The sequence below is a fragment of the Phalacrocorax aristotelis genome, chromosome 2 (genome assembly GCF_949628215.1).
Source record: "Phalacrocorax aristotelis chromosome 2, bGulAri2.1, whole genome shotgun sequence".
NCBI lineage: Eukaryota > Metazoa > Chordata > Aves > Suliformes > Phalacrocoracidae > Phalacrocorax > Phalacrocorax aristotelis.
In genome coordinates this window covers 9095382-9113837 of record NC_134277.1, presented here as the reverse complement: position 1 = coordinate 9113837, position 18456 = coordinate 9095382, and the positions used below count along the sequence as shown (strand labels likewise).

General features: G+C 42.1%; 1 protein-coding gene across 3 annotated transcripts in view; it reads right to left on the bottom strand.

Moving 5' to 3' along the window:
* The window catches only part of DPP6 (dipeptidyl peptidase like 6), a 578451-nt gene that overhangs the window by 55309 nt on the left and 504686 nt on the right, over positions 1–18456 (bottom strand). For all 3 annotated transcript variants that reach the window (XM_075082347.1, XM_075082346.1, XM_075082348.1), the window contains exons 9-10: positions 4930–5084; positions 3697–3794 (exon numbers count right to left, since the gene is read on the bottom strand). In XM_075082347.1, the coding sequence (XP_074938448.1) occupies positions 3697–3794; positions 4930–5084 (253 nt within the window). The remainder of the gene's footprint in view (positions 1–3696; positions 3795–4929; positions 5085–18456) is intronic.

Below are 18456 nucleotides of genomic sequence, written 5' to 3'. Positions count from 1 at the left end.
TATCCCAATTCTGTGAAAAAATTCTGACTTCTTTTAATTCTGAAAGAAAAAAGACCCTGGCATATCTCCACTTTATTCTCAGCCCTATTAATTGTACTAAAACACTTTGCTCCAGATGAAAAGAACACCAGGAAGTACTGCTCTGTCCATATATCATCTCTGTCAACAGATTGAGCACATTGAAAGGCTTCAGATAGGACTGCTCAATTTGAAGATCCTTATCACCAGCTTCCCCTGCTTCTTTGGAACTGCCTTCGGTAACTAACTGTACGGTACATCCCTCTTGTCTATTTTAATGAAATGTTATTACACTAATCCTCTCATTTCAGAAAACATATGCATAATGAAAATGCACCCCTATTGCTCTAACAGCAGTACTTATATCATGCCCTTGGGATGGAAATTGCCATGGTTTTGATGAAATATACTGAGACTAATTAATGATGATATATTTTGCATCATTTTACAATATTGATTGCAACCAAATAAATTACAGCCACCCATAACCACACAGGGCAAATTTATTAACAACACTTGGATCTTGCAGTCTAAAGTTATTACTATAATTAAAACATTTCTGTGTTTCTCTGTAAACAGAGTATGCTAGCAACAGAAAAATTATATTGTCCAGGAGCCGCAGTTCCGACACTGTGGTTGGGCTACTGTGATGGGGATACTGTGATCCCAGATTGTGCCTGCTGTATACAGATCTGAAGTTGTTTTTTTGAAAGGCAAGTGCAGTTGTGCCTATTTGGCTTGGTCACAGGTCATACATCTTTTGTTGCACGAATGGATTTGTGGTATTCTAGAGTTATTCAGTAAAAACATGTTCTGGGGCTGACACTAACATTCCTAGCAAAGAAAGGCAACTCCCACCATAAATAATTCCACTGGTTTAGCATCCTCTCATCAGATGACAACATAGCCTATCCACAGGCCTGATATATTTACCATGCATAATGAAGATCACCCCTGCACCCTTCCCTGCCCTCCAAGCTGCCCTCTTTCATCAGCTCTGTGCTGTACCTCTTTTGGCACTGGAATTACAGATCCAGCAATCTGATTAACAATCAGTAAATAAAGGTGAGCATGCATGTTGGTTGGACGTACTCCTACAAGAACAAGTGATGTGCCTGGGAAGGATCATCTTGCAGCATTACAGTTGGAGGGGTCACTATGGATAGTTTAGATGTAGAAGCACAGTCTGATTTCTCTTGGCCTGCTATAAAGCTATTTCAAGTTTAAATCAAAGTTACTGAAATCTGGATTTGGATTCTAATCTCTGAGCTTTGCAGGGAGGTGGGCCATGCATTATCTAAAGCTGCTTCTCTCCTGAACAACGTGATCTTCCTTTCAAGTTCTCACAGGCCCATAAACATAGCTCAAGCTTTTGCCACTTGCTGAAGTGCAAGCCAAACTTTTAAGCTCTTGCTGAATGCAGACTTAAGCACTTAATTAAAAATGGGCGTCTAAGTAGTTGGCTGAATTGCAGGCCAACTTCTAAAATATAGTTGCCCTAAAAACAGCAAAGAGCTTTCCTTTTAAATTTTTAATGAAGATTGGGCAATGTATTTGCAGAAAGTCATCCTGGTTTAATGCCTGTGTTCATGTCATGAAGCAATGAACTTGTGTTTGCTGTATTATAGAATCACAGAATCATAGAATGGCTTGGGTTGGAAGGGCCCTTAATGATTGTCTAGTTCCAACCCCCTGCCATGGGCAGGGACACCTTGCACTAGACCAGGTTGCTCTCAGCCCTGTCCAACCCGGCCTTGAACTCTTCCAGGGATGGGGCAACCACAGCTTCTCTGGGAACCCTTTCCAGTGCCTCACCACCCTCACAGCAAAATATTTCTTCCTTATATCTAATATAAATCTACCCTTTTTCTGTTTAAAGCCATTACTCCTTGTCCTACCACTACGTACCTTTGTAAAAAGTCCCTCTCCAGCTTTCTTGAGGCCCCCTTCAGGTACTGGAAGGCTGCAATAAGGTCTCCCTGGAGCCTTCTCCAGGCTGAACAATGCCACCTCTCTCAGGCCATTTTCATAGGACAGGTGCTCCAGCCCTCAGACCATCTTTGTGGCCCTCCTCTGGACTCGCTCCAACAGGTCCATGTCCTTCTTATGTTGGGGGCCCCAGAGCTGAATGCAGTATGCCAGGTGGGGTCTTACAAGAGCAGAGTAGAGGGGGAGAATTGCCTCCCTCGACCTGCTGGACACTCTTCTTTTGATGCAGCCCAGGGTACAGTTGGCCTTCTGGGCTGCAGGTGCACATTGCTGGGTCATGTTGAGCTTCTCATCAACCAACAGACCTAAGTCCTTCTCGTCAAGGCTTCTATCAATTCATTCTCCTCCCAGCCTCTATCTGTGTTTGGGATTGCCTCAACCCATGTGGAGGACCTTGCACTTGGCCTTGTTGAACTTCATGAGGTTCGCACGGGCCCACCTCTCAAGCCTGTTAAGGTCCTTCTGGACGGCATCCCTTCCCTCAGTGTGTTGACAACACCACACAGCTTGGTGTCATCGGCAAACTTGCTGAGGGTGCGCTCAGTCCCACTGTCCATGTCACCAACAAAGGTGTTAAACAGCACCAGTCCCGATACAGACATTTTCTCTGATTCTTCCCAGGCTACCTGTCCCTGTCCTTGCTTCCATCTTCTGTAAGCTTTCTTTTTGTGTTTCAGTTTGTCCAGGATCTCCTTATTCATCCATGCAGGCCTCCTGGCACTTTTTCCTGACTTCCTCTTTGTTGGGATGCATCACTTCTGAGCTTGGAGGAGGTGATTCTTGAATATTAAACAGCTTTCCTGGGCCCCTCTTCCCTCTAGAGCTTTATCCCATGGTACTCTACCAAGCAGATCCATGAAGAGGCCAAAGTCTGCTCTCCGGAAGCCCAGGGCAGCAAGCTTGCTGTGTGCCCTCCTCAGTGCCCTAAGGATCTTGAACTCCACCATTTCATGGTCACTGCAGCCAAGGCTGCCCTTGAGCTTCACATTCCCCAGCAGCCGCTCCTTGCTGGTGAGAACAAGGTCCAGCATAGCACCTCTCCTCTCTGACTCCTTTATCACTTGCAGAAGGAAGTTATCACCAATGCATTCCAGAAGCCTCCCAGATTGCTTATGCCTTGCTGTGTTGTCCCTCCAACAAATATTGGAGTGAAGTGCCCCACGAGGACCACAGCTTGTGAACATGAGGCTGCTCCTATCTGCCTACAGAGGACCTCATCTGGTCAATCTTCCTCGTCAGGTGGCCTGTACCAGACCCCCACTGTAATGTCACCTGTCCATGTCGTCCCTTTAAATCTGACCCATAAGATCTTGGTCGGCTCCTCATCTGTCCCCAGGTGGAGCTCCAGGCACTCCAGCTGGTCACTGACATAGAGGGTGACATCCCCTCCTCGTCTCCCCTGCCCGTCCTTTCTGAAGAGCCTTACCCTTCCATTCCAACACTCCAGTCATAGAAGCCATCCCACCATGTCTCCATGGTGCAAATAGATCATAGCCCTGCAGGTGTGCACACGTTTCTGCTTATAGGACTGCCCTGTTTCTTGAAAAAATTTAAACAGATTTACACAAAATTAAACTCCTTGACAGTGGCAGAGAAAGGGACTGTAAAATGATCTTTAAAAAAAATCAGGACCGATTTAAATCTCTGACAGAAACAGGGTCCAGCATCCCAAGGCAAAAAAGCACCTACCTCATTCTCTGATCGTCAGGGGGAGTCATTTCCAGGTCATGGGTAGGTCCGTTCAGACCAATCACATGCAAAGAAATAGTTGGATTTTCCATTCCAGCCTGGATTGTAAAATGAGAATAAATTACCTTATCTTATACAACACAGAATGGTTTTGAGTTCTTACATCCCCATGGATTATAAAAATGCATTCCCATTGTATGGGGTTACGGACTGGACTGCTGCAGTTGTTCACAAGAAAACTGCAGCTGTAGTGATGTGGTACAGAGGGGTGGAGAGACGAGTCGGCACAACCAAGGGGTGATTTTAATTAGGATATCTCTAGCCTTGGTAAAAAATGCTACTTCTCATGGCAACTAGAAATATTGTTATTTTATGTATATTTTGCTAAAAGGTTGCCTAACAGGATGATGGTAGATATAGTAAAATACTGATTCATTTTGTATTGTAGGAAAGGGCATCCCCTGCTGAATCACTGTTACCTTCCAGAAAACCTGCATATATGTGGATCTCTCTCCTGTTAAATTATGGTTCAATTTGGACCAACATGTGGAGTCTTAGGTGAGCGGTGCACAAAGCCAGACACCCAGAAGAAATGACTGCAGCACAGTACGCCTCTGTGCTATCTCACAGTAGAAAATCACAGCAGTAACAGCAGCAGCGTATCGATACTGTTAGAGAGCTGCGCCGGTGCTGCGTACCTGCTGCAGGACTGCTGTGCAGGTCTCTGCAGTCAAGGAGAGGTTGGCTCTTAAGTCTTTTCTGTCTTTCACTGTCTCCTTTGTAGTGCTCAGGCACTTCATGTCTCCACAACCAGGCTATCTCCTCTGTCATTAGGCCATCCTGGATATTCTAAGGAAGCCTAAGTACTACATTTTCCTTCTATATGAAAGGAAATGTATCTAAAAGTAGTAATGCTGGCTTCCAAACTCTCAGACACCTATCTAGTGTGGAAGCACAATTGCTTTTGTGTGGGTACAAAGCAAGAATTTTTAAATTTTATTTTCATTATATTTAGAATGACTAATACTCAGATCAGAAGACTGCTATTTTACAAATGCAGCTAAGGAGTAATGAAGACCACATTCACTGGGAAACAGATGATCTTCCCTTAGATCTGTTCATTTTCATTGCTTATGAATGTGCACTATTATACAGTCTCCTGCCTGAGCGTACTGGAAAAAAGATAATTTTTTTTGATAAAACGACAGGACTGTTTGTTTCATTTTCCCTTACCTTTGGATAATGATATGTTTTAACAGTAGGGTAAAGGCTGCCAGTGTATACCGGGATCTCCATGGTGGGGACTCTGGAGGCATTAATTGTTGCATATGCCAACCTGGTGCCATCAGGAGACCACCAATGAGCAATATGAGTCTTCAAGATCTCCTCTAATTAAAAAAAAAAAAAAAGACAAGAACAGAAGAAAAGGCTATTAGACCTAAATTACTAGGTAGCAATAAATGAAACAGTGTAGATATGAAAATCCCAGTCTAATCACAGCCCAGGGAAGATGCCACAGGAATATAAATTAAAAATACTCATTAAATTATGCCATATAGAAAAATGAACACAACTGATAACAATTACTCTGAATATATAGATTATTAAGCATAATTATGTTGCTCAAGAAACATTGGATTATTTATATTAGTACACATATTCACAACAGCATCAAAGGCCCTGCTACTCCTACTATGTGTCCTGTATGTGGATATGTGAACATACACACGTGCACGTGCTGGCAGAGCTTGGGTTCCTACCTGCCCTACGGTAACAAACCTGAGGGTGCCCCGGGGCTAGCGGAGAACTGCAATGACCGGGATTTAGTTCTCCTCCACAAAGAGTTCACAAAGTCATACTAGACACGTATCAGTGGATTAAAACAGTGTTTATACTTAGATAGCAGTGCTTCAGCTATAATTTAAATCTTTGTAAGTTCTGTTGCCAGTTGGGAATAAACAAAAATAGCAATTTTCTATTGGTTATGCAATGCTGGAAGTTTGTAACACTTTACAAGATACGAGGCTTTAGAGTCTGTGGCTTGGATACCATCCTGACTTTTATCCCTATTTCATTTTTTAAATCACTTTTGCAAAGCAATTTTCAACAAATAGTCAGGGTCAGAGACTGATCCTTTTTACCACTGAATTTTGGGATTATAGTTTGTTTTTGTGATTTGAATAATGTAGTTGCTATTGAGAAGGTACTAAAAAGGATGCCAATAAAAACATGCTAGGATTCAAGTATGTAAGGAGAAACAAGATTGCCAACATAAGAAATTATTTTGAAGACTGGAAGAACTTAATTCTCATTAAACACAAATTCAAAGAACTTTTAATTTCTAATACCTTTTCTTATCATTTACTATCTTTCATTGCAAAGATGACTTCAGCATATAGACATCCAGAAAAGCTATAAAATTCACTCTTTGTCCAAAGTGTCTCCAGTTACTGACATTTGGAAGACACTAACTCGGCTTTTTAAACCTCCCATTTTGCAAAAGGCAATAATGTAATCCATTTTCATTAAAAGGCTTAATATCATATGAGTCATTCCTATTTAAACCATAGCAGAAGGGCTCGCATATGCTGTACAGATTGATGGGCAGGAAGACAGGTCTCATTACTTTAATGTGAGAATGAGAATTAAAGAGGCTGCAGAGTGTTTCTGAGCCTTCATCACTGAAGTCCTGCTACACAAGTCCAAGAGCTCCAACGTCTGCTGTTATCGCTGGTCATTGCAAAAACAAACAAGGATTTTCAGAGTTCAGACCCACCATGTTTGTACAGCACCCTATGATGGCTCCTCTATGCAACCAGAATGTCCCTCTGGTCTGAAGAGTAGAAACTCATCAAAGACTCTTTTATTTCTTTAAAAAAATCTTGGATGAGTGATCCCTGGAGAACAGACAGACAATTACATTCATTGTAGAGCAAACGAACACCTTTGTTAATCCAGACTTGCATGTGGCTTGAGAGAAAACTCAAGGTAACATTAGAAAGGGTGCAAGTGAAAATCACCCTCGATAGTTATGCCTTCTGCAAATAACTAATTTATTAATCAATACTTAATGACAACATCTAAGTGAGGTTTCGGAAAGACGTCTAGGAAGTTGCAAATATTACATGGGAAAGCACACGTGTAGCAAATTTGCTTTGCCGTATTGTCCCACCTGTTGTGTGTACATGTAAAAGATGCTGCTTTTGACTTTATATTGGTCGCTCATTAAAAAGATAATTAAAAGCATAAAGGAAAAGGAGTAAAAATGGATGGCAGATGAATCCTTGACATCTTAACATTAATTAGGAATGGCTTTCTTCAGCAAATGTTTTCTCCAGGATCTCAGACTTAATGAAGCAGTTCTGCTGAAGGTCACGTGCCAAGAAAGGTTTTAGTGCAGGTTTTGTGGTCCTCTGTTAATGAGATTTAATTGTGTGAACCCTTGCCTTGAAACAAAGCCAGAACCTTGCCATTATTAGACATATCAGTTAGTTCTAGCAAACTAACTTATGCTCAAGGACTGTTACAGTATGTGTATTTTAATCCCTCTTCTAGTTGAATAAGACTCGATTGAATGAACATTTCAAAGCAGTGTGAAATAAAGAGTCTTCTAAGTTAACAGACCCTAAAGGGGAGCATTTGAAGCCCTAGGTTGAGGTATATTCAGTGACGACTGGATATATATCCATTTTAGAGACTTTAATATCACTGGATGAGAAAAGAAACTGGAGGCAATAACAGAGGTGTGATGAGAGGAATCTTCCCTGAGCTGAATTAAAGGTTGCTGCATTCAGTGTATTACGTAGTCTTTGGTATCAAGACCTGAATAGCATCCAGAGTGAATCAGGCTGCCCACAGCAGGAATGCCATCTCTTCAGAACATGTTTCCTGTTCTTTTGGTCTTTTGCGCTCACCATCAGGAAGCAGAAAGGAGAAGTCCCTTGCTGTGGTTCTCAACTGTCAAGTAACAAGACATGGTGAATCTGGGTTTGGATGTAGCATTTGGCTGTGATACCTAAGGGCAATCCCTGGGTGGACTGCACAGTGGATTGGAGAGTGGATGGACATTTCTACTAGGTGTGTTACCCAAAACTAGCCCAGCATGTGTATAAAAGGAAAGGAAGCGTCTGCTTGTTTCAAACTTTGAGTTTATGCCAGCAGTACTTGCAAGAGCAGTGAAATGAGGACTTGAATCCTACTTGAGGTAACAAACTTCTCAAGAAATCATAGGACATAGAACTGGAAGGGCTTTTAAAAAATTATCTGGCCCCTTCGTCCATGGAGAATATCCACCCCAGTCCTGTAAGAATCTTCACAAGTGGATTTTGCTATTCCTTTTGATACTTGTATAGAACCTTTAGCAGAGGTTTGGCCATAGAAATCAAACACTTTTAATTTTCATGTCCACTTTTATCTAAACACTTATCAGTCCCACTGAAGTGCACCCAGACCTCTGCCTTTCCTTATAGAGTCAATGCAGGGAAAAGCATCAGGGCTTTATCTTCTGCAACCTCAGTGGCACCCGGAAGATTCTGGATAAAAGCTGTTGGACCGCATTTGGAAATCCACACAGATGGTTTTAATGTTGTGAATCATCTGCCATTGTGGTACTTCTACAGACGCTGCCATGATGACTCCACTTCCCAGGCCTGTGCAGAGTTCTAGGCTGGCAGAGCTCCTCTTTGTTAATAAGTACATGCGAACACCACGGTCATGGGGGTTTCTTCAGACATTTCTAAAAATTTAACTACTTCTGCAGCTTTTGGCCATCCTGAGTCATATTTGTGAATCATGCCTTTCTGTTGAAGGTGGCAAAGTTCTGGCTTGCTGGTAGGGAAAGGATGAAGCCTTCACTAGTGGGAAATCAGTTGGTAGCTTAGAGGTTTCTTTCAACTTTTGATATCGCCACAAATAACCTGCAATTTGCAAGTGTGAGTTAACAGAAACAGAGACTTGCACAAGAAGACAAGGATGCTTGGACAGACCTGTCCTCTGACAGGTACCATTGCAACTCCTTTCTATCACTTAAAAAAAAACCAACAAAACAACAAAGAACACCACCCAAAAAAACTCCCAAATATGATATCAGGCAGAAAAACTAAGAAAAAGGGTAAAAGAAAGAATTTCCAAGTGAAAAAAGTCATCACAGTCAACAGAGGCATATAGCTGTATTAGCTGTATAATTCACCAACCAAGGCAATTACAAGCACCAATACCCCAGTTCCCATATACAATGAAAACAGCTGTAGACACTACCCTGATCAGGCACTTTCCTTTGGCCACCCACACGCTTCTCCTCTGTGCAAGGCAGGAATCCGTCACTCCACAGTCATCCTCCAGATGTGCCCGTGCCCAGGTGTCCACGTTGCCACCCCTCATAGGGAGCGCAGTGGTAATCACACCCACACAGCCTCACTGGCAGTGGCACAAAAGCCCATCTGCAGGAGTGAGCAGGTCAATGAAAGACTGCTCCTAAGAGCTTTTCAGTCTTTAACTGCTAACATCTTCTAATGAGAATGCCTAGGAAAAATCCTACAATGAATGTAAAGAAACGAACCTTTTCTCTTCCAAGAAAAAATGACTCACTCATAGATCTCTGCTGCAGATAAAGAAGAGATCTGGAGATCTCAATCGCATGTCCACCCTTGGTGAAGCCCCTCATGTTATATGGATGAGCTGCAGTTAACAACTGCAGTGCCATTTAGTTCAAAAAAGTAACTTCCATTTATAACAGCTGAGGAGGTGTCCTTGGAGGCTGGGCAGAAAGGTTTTTTTCAACTGCATCTAGAAAAGTAGAAGCTTTCTGCATCTCAGGAGGTCAAAATAAGAGTGTAATGGGTAGCAGCACTTAGGAGGTTTTACCTATTAAATAAATCAATTTCTTTTATACAATTAAAATTATCTTCTAATTCCAGACGTTGCATTTTCTTCTTCAGTAGGAAATCAAAACAATATTGTTAATGTTGTGCCCACAGAAGACAAAGACAGAAAATAAATAGTTTTGATTCTCCTCTGAGTAGCTATAGATACATGCACACACACACACAAACATATCTAGTTTTCTGTCAATAGACCCATTAATTCCAGAATATTTTAATTTTACATGCAGAATTATGCAAGATTTTGTCTGACAGAGGGAACTTCCCTTTCTATGTTATTTATTGCTGATGTGGTAAAGTGCATCAATTCCAGGAAGCATAATCAATGGTTTCATTTGTGTGACGTAATGTAGATGATCTCAGATCATTAAGTATTCGGTGTGCTGAAGACATTTTGCTGTTTTATTAAAATTGTTAATAAAAAGGAATTGTAAACAAAATGAAATTAAAGCCTAACATAAAGGCCATGGCTTACATTAGGAAAGAAAGCTGAAAAGAACTTGTCAGTAGGAGGCATCAAAAGAACATTAGAGGAAGAGAGATCAGAGAACAGAAAGGGAGTTGAGGAAAGGAGAAAACAAAGACTTCTGAGACAGTGAAACCCCAAGGGTTCTCGTAGAAACATCACATAAATACAAATGCTTATATGACAGCTGCCATCTGTTTTAAAATCAATTACTAGACCATCTCAAACCATCAACCACACGTCTGAATCAGTTATTGTTGTATGGTTTGAAAGCAAGTATTTTTACCTAGTTAAGGAAAACACATTGTTCATATCAGCCTTCACTGACATGTCTTTCAGGGATGGCTTTAGAAGACCACCCTGCCATCTTTCATACAGACACAAGCAAGTTTTTCTCTCAGTTCCTGTACTGTAGATCTATATTGACTTCTATTGAGTCACTGTAATAACTATAAAATGGGTGTGAAAGTAGTGTGTGCAAATAGTGTAAAAGTGTGTTATATTACTATATCCAGTCTACATTTTCCTGTGTTGACATTATTTTATGCTGACGTCAGCAATAGCCCTGCAGCACTATTGATTTCAGTGAAATTTATCCTATTTCACAGTTGTCTAATTGAGTCAGGTGAAAAAAAAAAGTCATTTTGCAGGGCCAGTGAACGATTCAACAACCTTTTGTAGAAAAAAAGTAGTTTTTGGCTGAGCCCAAACTCCAGGCTCAACCTGATCCCACAGTGCCTGTGTGCAGACAACCACTGCTCCCAAAGGGTTCGTGTCATTATCCAAGAGATTCTTAAGAAAACCTGAGCTGCAATGCTCACCCTAGTGACCCTTCATTCCTACTCGAAACACAGAGCCTCCCCTACCACTGACAGGCAGCCAGCTTATGAAGAATAAAATATTACTTGCTTTCATGGTGTTTTTTAGGACATGCTTTAGAGAGCACGTTTTAAACATCAAATCCTTGATCCAAAAAGTCCACCACTCGATGGGAGCAGCATTATGCAGCTGTGGACCTGAATAGATGCAGGTGAGAAGCTTCCATGTATTCAGCAGCCATAAGAGGTTGGCAGGCTGGGGAAAGGAGCCCAGCCAGGAGATTTACACCTCCTCAACCCCACCTCCAGGGAAGGTGGGCTGCAGGTGCCGTAAATTTCCCCTTAGTCATGCAGTTTAATTGCTTGAGCATGTTTTCTGCTCACTCAGCCTTGCAGCTCCTTGTTCCTGCACAATGTGTTGAGACAGAGGGCAAGGGTTTGGCCAGCGCTTTCTGCCTCCCCTTTACTCAGATAGTGAGAGCCTGGAGAGAAGCTTATTTCAGCGGGGTGGTTCATGCTGGGTGCTGAGGACAAGCCCATGGGACTCTTCATGGGTTTTGCATGGTCAACAAGGTCACTTCTTACCACCACATCACTCAAAAATTGCAGCATGGCCTGAGCCAAGCCCAAGCTCAGCAAACAGGCAAACCCCAAAAATCTGACAGCAAATGGGCCATGGTCCATCTGCAAGATAAACGTGGCTCTGTGTAACAACAGCACAAGCTGCCATGCTCCAACAGAAGACATGTCATTTTTGGATGCTCTCTGATACCTGGCAAGGATCCCTGAGGGAACGATACAGGGATGAAGAGCAAACAGCATCCAGCAGAGCCAGGGTGCACACCTTAGAGGCAGCTCTGCCAACCACCCTGGCCAAATCCTGACCACTGCAACCCAGGCCCCTTATCCATCGTCCCAGCCACCAGCAGAGCCAGGGTGTGCACCACTGTTTCTCTGAGGACAATCTTTAGGACACTTCTCCCTGAGGAGCAGGACTGAGATTGCGTTAGGATGGCATCAAACTGCTGACAGACAGAAGAGGCTTTCTGAAGTTACTTGTCTCACCCACATCAAAACTGCTGGTTTAATACTTGTGTGGTTTTTTTTTCCCCTGGTCCATTGATTCTTCTAATTTGTTTTGTTTCCAACAGTAAAAGATCCTGTAGTTGGTATATAAGTCAGGGCATTGGGGTGTTGTTTACAAGATTATTGACAAGTAGCTGCCAGACCTTCTTTGCTGTCTGAGTGCTTGGGGGCTTCAAAATGCTGGCGGAATTGACTACCAGCCTGATCCTGTCCTCAGGTACATTGCTGCAGCTCCCACCAGAACAGGTCAGGCTCAGGCTGTAATAACTAGGAAATCACAAATGTTTACAATCTCCCTCATTCGTCCAAATGGATTTGTTGACAAAAAACACCAAACAAAATAAATGCATGCAAGTGTGTCATCTGAGAAATACAGGCAGATCCTCACAAACAAGAGAATTATTCAGCTATTTGGAAATGGCCAGAGGGGCCAGGGGCTCCTCCAGGCTACCTTCAAGTCCTGCCACACTGGGCACACTCAGCTGTACAAATCCCACCCGAGGTGAAAAAAGCCATGGAGACGAGCTCCCCCTTGGATCTCACATGGACCCTGTGACTCCACCAGCAGCAATGAGCAGCTCCCCCAGAGGTCTGGCACCCCCTCCTAGAGCAACCACAGCAGGCAGGTGGGCAGGCAAGCAAGGATACTGTACACACTGCCATACTATCTATCCTAAGGGCACACCAGTATTTTGAAGCTTGTTTTGCAGTAAAGCTGCAAAATGTAAAGGAAGATATACACCTCTTTGGGCAAACATGTCAGAACAACACAGAGTTGCCTCCACATCCTCCTTCTGCTCTTTTCAGAAGTTTCCCTTCTCTGTGTTTCTGGCTTTTTATCCCCTGTCTACCATCCTTAGCAAGCCTTTGCTATTTGCTTTCAAAATCGTTAATGATTAATGCTCACAGTAGCTCCTAACAATTAGCAGGTTTCCTCCTGTCGTGGTGTGAGTCAGTCGCAGCCACGGTAAAAACCCCTTGACCATCCTGGCTAGACCGACATGCAGAGGTTTCATCAATGCAGGCAAGTCTGTGATCTGTCAGGATGTCCAGATGTAATAATGAAAATGGGGACTGAATTATGAAAGTAGAAATATTACTTAGAGATCATATCGTCAGATATTCCTGTTTCTAACTCCACTCCAAAGAGGAAATCCATCTAGAAAATCTGTCTGCAGTGGCACACTGCTCTGTGTCCCTAATGCATTGTAAGAATGCATTTTTCCATCACCTGGCATAAACATAAACCCACAGCCTTTTGTCAGCTCTCCATGAAAGCCTGTTAGCTAGAGGCACTAAATCTGTAGAAACTTTTGCTGGCAAAAGTCTTCTGAGTAATTTGCACTGCAGCTCATTGCTGTGAGTAAATGTTCATTGCAAGGTCGTATTGTACCTTGTCAATTGCTAAGGACCTAGAAAAGACAGAATTCGTGTTGCCCAATTGACTGGATGCAGTAGGGCTCCTTATAGTAAATTTTTTTTTATTTCTTCCCCCCCCCCCCCCACCACCACTTAACAGGTTGCTGTAGCTGAAAATACAATTTGCTTATCTGTGCAATGCAGTGAGACAAATCAAGGTTTTCATTGTATGCTGAATATTACTCTATTCAGACCTGCTCAAGTAGCTTCCTCTTCACCTTTCCTTTAAATTAAAAGCTACACATTTTTCCCAGCTAATCTGTGGGTTTTATGACAGGAGGAAGATGGACAGCCAACCTTGACACAGGGGATCCATTTCAATAGCTACAGATGTATCAGGAAAGTTAGTGATCACAAAACCCTCTGAATTTGACTATCAAAAATTCATTAGATGATTGCAATAGTTCAAGAACACAAGTGCCCAAAAGCAATCTTTTTTAATGTTTCATAAAGCAATATGAGAGATAAGAAGACTGAACAGCTTGACATTGCTATTAAAGAACTTGATTCTTCAACCCCACGGACTTCTATCAGCACTTGCGCAAGCTGTCTTTCACGTGAATTACTTGCATGATTTATTCACCCCGAGCAGCACCTGCTAGTCACCTACCATGAGTGCTAATAAACGTCAGTTAATATTGCAAAATACGGCCTTGCTTTATAAAATGGGAACTGTAGCACATTGACTGAATGTAGTTTAGCTCCAAATTTCTTACCCAGTTTAAACTGCTACAGTAATTGAACAGCCATTAAAAACCCACTCAGAGTTTATATTGCCCTACTATGGCAATATTCCCGGAGGTTTCACCCTGAACAGTGATTCAGGAGCTGGCTAACTGAGAGATTTAGCTCAATAATGACTCAGAGGATGAATCTGATTTTACAGTACTGAATAATCGGAGGAACTACTAAGATCAATAGAGTTACCTAGGAAAAATAAAAAGGAGAGCAGGATAAAGCCAGAATCCAAATTAGCTTATAGCAATATTTCAGAAAAGCACTCTTGTTAAAATAACAGAAACATTTATTATTAATAAAGGTAATGGCATATAATAAGGTTATGCCGCTGATGGATCAGTGTGGTTTGACTGTGTTTATCACAGTTGTGCATGTTGAAAAGAAATTCTGTTCTTCCTAGGTGCAAGTCTTGAAGAACCTCCGCTATGGACTCAAGTAAGCTCACAGAAAAGACAAACATACCTGTATGATAAAGTACACCCATCAAAATCTCTTTAATCTCTACTACAAGGAAATACTTTTTTTCAATATTTTTGAGCTGTGGGCTACTGTGTAGTAATTCTAAACCTACTGACAAATGCTTGCATGACCTTCCTTGGACCACTTCGAATTACCCCACCTCTCTCCAGGGAGCTGCAGACCTCAAGCTATACCTCACTAATGCCCAGAAGATGTTTAGAGATGCTTTGGGTACAGGTGATGTCTCCAGCTGCACTGCAACAAGAGGGAAAGCCGCATGGTACCCTGCACCTAGGGCAAGGGCACCAAGTCTGTGTAACTCCGACTGACATCCACAGCCCAGAAACTCCCATAAATGAGATAGTACATAAACCCCAGGTGCTTTGTGTATGAAGAATGCCTAACAGGGAAACGCTGACAAAGCATAAATCGGTGAAGAACATTTCTGCGACAACCACTTAAAAGCCCTTTATATTAAGGCAAAAAGCACATGCGCAGACAAGGACAGACAAATTAGGGAGACACCTTCTCTTCCAGTGAGGTGGAAGGGGGTATAAAGCAAGACGCTGTGAGTGTTTCCCTCCATATTTGCAGAGCACAAAGGGTAGGAACACCTTCAAGGGGCCTGAAAGGGCACTGGCAGGGTGAGCAGGGTGGCATAGAGTCATTAAGGTTGGAAAAGACCTCTAGGATCATCAAGTCCAACCGTCAACCCAATGCTACCATGTGTCCTAAACCATGCCCTGAAGTGCCACGTCTACACATTTTTTGAACACCCCCAGGGATGGAGACTCCCCCAGCTCTCTGGGCAGCCTGTTCCAATGCCTGACCACCCTTTCAGTGATGAAATATTTCCTAATATCCAATCTAATCCTCCCCTGACGCAGCCTGAGGCCATAAAGAGCATCACCCAGCTTTTGCTTATGAGGGGGGAGATGCTGGGATTTATCAGGCACGGAGTACTCAGCGCCTTGCCCAGCAAATGTCTGGTCCGTGACGTGTTTCTCATCAGAGGCACTGCCCCCACATATGTCCATATTCGCTAACATTTTTATTTTTGAATTTATGACCATTTTGATTTCCTTAGAGGGTCCTAAGTTTGTGTCTCTAACAACTGCTGGTTTTACTTTAAAGCTATAATAATTAGAGTCTTCTAATGAGAGTTTTAATTGAATAGTGAGTCACACACCAGATGAGGTTATCTATTCATCCTGGCAATGGAAATCCAGAGATTTAGAATTTTTTTTTCTTTAATTTTGTTGTACTGATTTGAGTTTTCTATTCCCTGTTGTGTCTTGTTTCTCATAGCTGTCTGATTCTATTATTTTCAACTTTTTTAATTTCAGTTGACAAAAACTCCATCCATAAACCAGCACATAAAAACTTCTGGAAAAAGAATACCAAAACGCATAGAGAAATATACATCTAAACACACATATGGAATGATGCAGTAAGAGTAAAAAGAAATTGTCTGCATAATTAGATCTGAAACTGGTAGGAAAAAACCTTATTAAAAATGAATATCATAGAAAGGCAATTAAGAATTTTAAGGGAAAAAAACCTGATTAATTAACTGCAAATTATAAGTATTACTTTGAATTGCGTTGTACAGCACAGTATCAAATTACTAATTATCCTTGCCCGCTTTGTTCAAAGATCATGAATGTGCATTTTCATTTACACAGGAGTAAGCTAAATACACGGAGAGCCAGCATGTAGAATTTTGCTGAAATCGCTGGGGATGAGGGAAACTCCCCCATTACCATATAAATGACATACACAGAGTTATAAATGACACGCACAAGATCCAGCTCATATTGTTCCTTAGGATGTAGCAGGCAAATACCGGAAATTATAATAAAGCTTATAACCTACCAGATAATAAATGTAACCCATACCCCACAAATCCCCATCGACCAAAGATAATTTTGTCTGCTGTTTTTTGCTGATTAAGGGTGGCTTTGGGAAAAATGCCCTCCCCCTTTCCCTTCTTTATCTGTTTCATTTATTGGCAGGATGGAGATGGCTCTGTTTTTATCTACCTAACAGCTCACAATATCTAACGTAGACTAATCTTCATTTCCAAGGGCCTCATAGCCTGCTCTACCCTTAAACACTCCTATTTAGTATCGAGGACAACTCCCACATAAAAAAGACTCATTATAGCAGCTCCTTTTTCTGCCGGTGTATTTTTACCGTGACATCCACGATGTCAGCAGAGCTGCTGTGTTGAACTCACAGCTGACCAATATCTCCTTATTCCCTTCAGCAGCCTGGGGACTGGGTCTGCTTTGGTGGGGTGTTTGCTCAGCACTAGGCACAGCCAGGTCACAGGACATACACTTCCCACCACCAGACTATGAAACGTATGTTTTGAAATGCCTCAAAATGTTCAGGTGACAAACATTATCAAATTGCAAAGAAAATACGATCACCTTTGCCGAGTAGGACCGGAAATGCCGAGTTGTACTTCTTGTCCCTTATTGTTCATCACTAACAAAAGTAATTTTCGAAGTCATGTTATTCCTGGAGTATTTGGATGTGGGTTACACTCAGAGATGCCAATTTTAATATATATTGTCCTTTCTTTCTAAGGCTTCCTTGGATGCCTTTCACCTTTTCATGATAACTCCCCCCCATGGAAAACACAGCAGCTCTGGGCTGGCTGAATGTCCCTTCCCACTGACGGCTCATGGCTGCGGCAGTCCCCGCAGTGGGAACTCTGTCCTGCTTCTGCGGGGACAGAGACCTGCGTGTGGGAACGTCCATCAGAGAGGGAGGCTGTGATTCACTCTTTGGGCTTCTTCAGAGTGATATTTCTTTGTCATTCCCTCCAACTCCTGAAGATTTTGTGCTCCAGTCTGTGACTGTAAACCGCAATTACGTTGTTGGCACGTGAGGCCTCATCTTCATCAGGCTTAGTAGGATTCCACCAGTATGTGAAAATACTCAAAATGTGGTTACATCGTGATTACACAGATCTTTATTATTTTACAGTGTGAAGAGCATTCCTGTAAAGAGTGCTAACAGGATGTCTGGTTTCTGTTTTGCAGATCTGCATTTACTAACTGAAATAGGGATCATGATACACTTCTATAAATGCAACCACCTGGTTGACTAATTGTCTGTAAACTATTTTTCTGTGCCTTGTGTACTCAGAAAGCTGTCTTAGGGCAGTTCTAAGTCCAAATCCATAAGAGGTATAAATAATGCATCTATTGATACATACTAAGAATCCAGTTCTTGTTTTTCAATGTAATATAAAGAAATGTAACAGTGTTATTGTTGTCCACTAAGGACTTATGTGTTCAAAGGAGCCAGATTCACTCCTTTCATACCTATGAATGCACTGCATGATTCATTGTTTTCCACTTGAAACTAAAAATAGACATTTGCCCAGGAAAACTGTGCAGTTAAGCAACTGTTTTATGCTTTCTTTCCTTTTTCAAGTGGTCAGCAAAGTGCACACTCTAGCCACTAAACTAAACTACAAGCTTAATAAAAGGTAAAGTCAGACATGAGAAGTGACTTTTGTTCTTCAGGCATATTTTAGCTGCTGCATTGAAGGCAAAGGGTTAGTTTGTCCTCTAAACCACAGCTCAGCGGTGCTTTCAGACACATACTTTCTCCTAGAGGAGAACAGGTCAAATATGGGACAGAGCTGGTCAGGAACAGTCCCTGGATGTCCCAGGGATGTTATTATGCTGGAACCAAAGACAAATGTTTTGTGATCTGCTGCTTACTAGCACGCACTCAGTGGACTTGCATTTGTAATTTCTATATGCTGCAAGGAAATAATTCATACAGGAGAACATCAGTTTTGGCAACAGAAAGGTTGGTTGTTTTAACCCTAATATGCTTAGTCACAGGTGGTACTTGGGCTTTGAGCAATGTG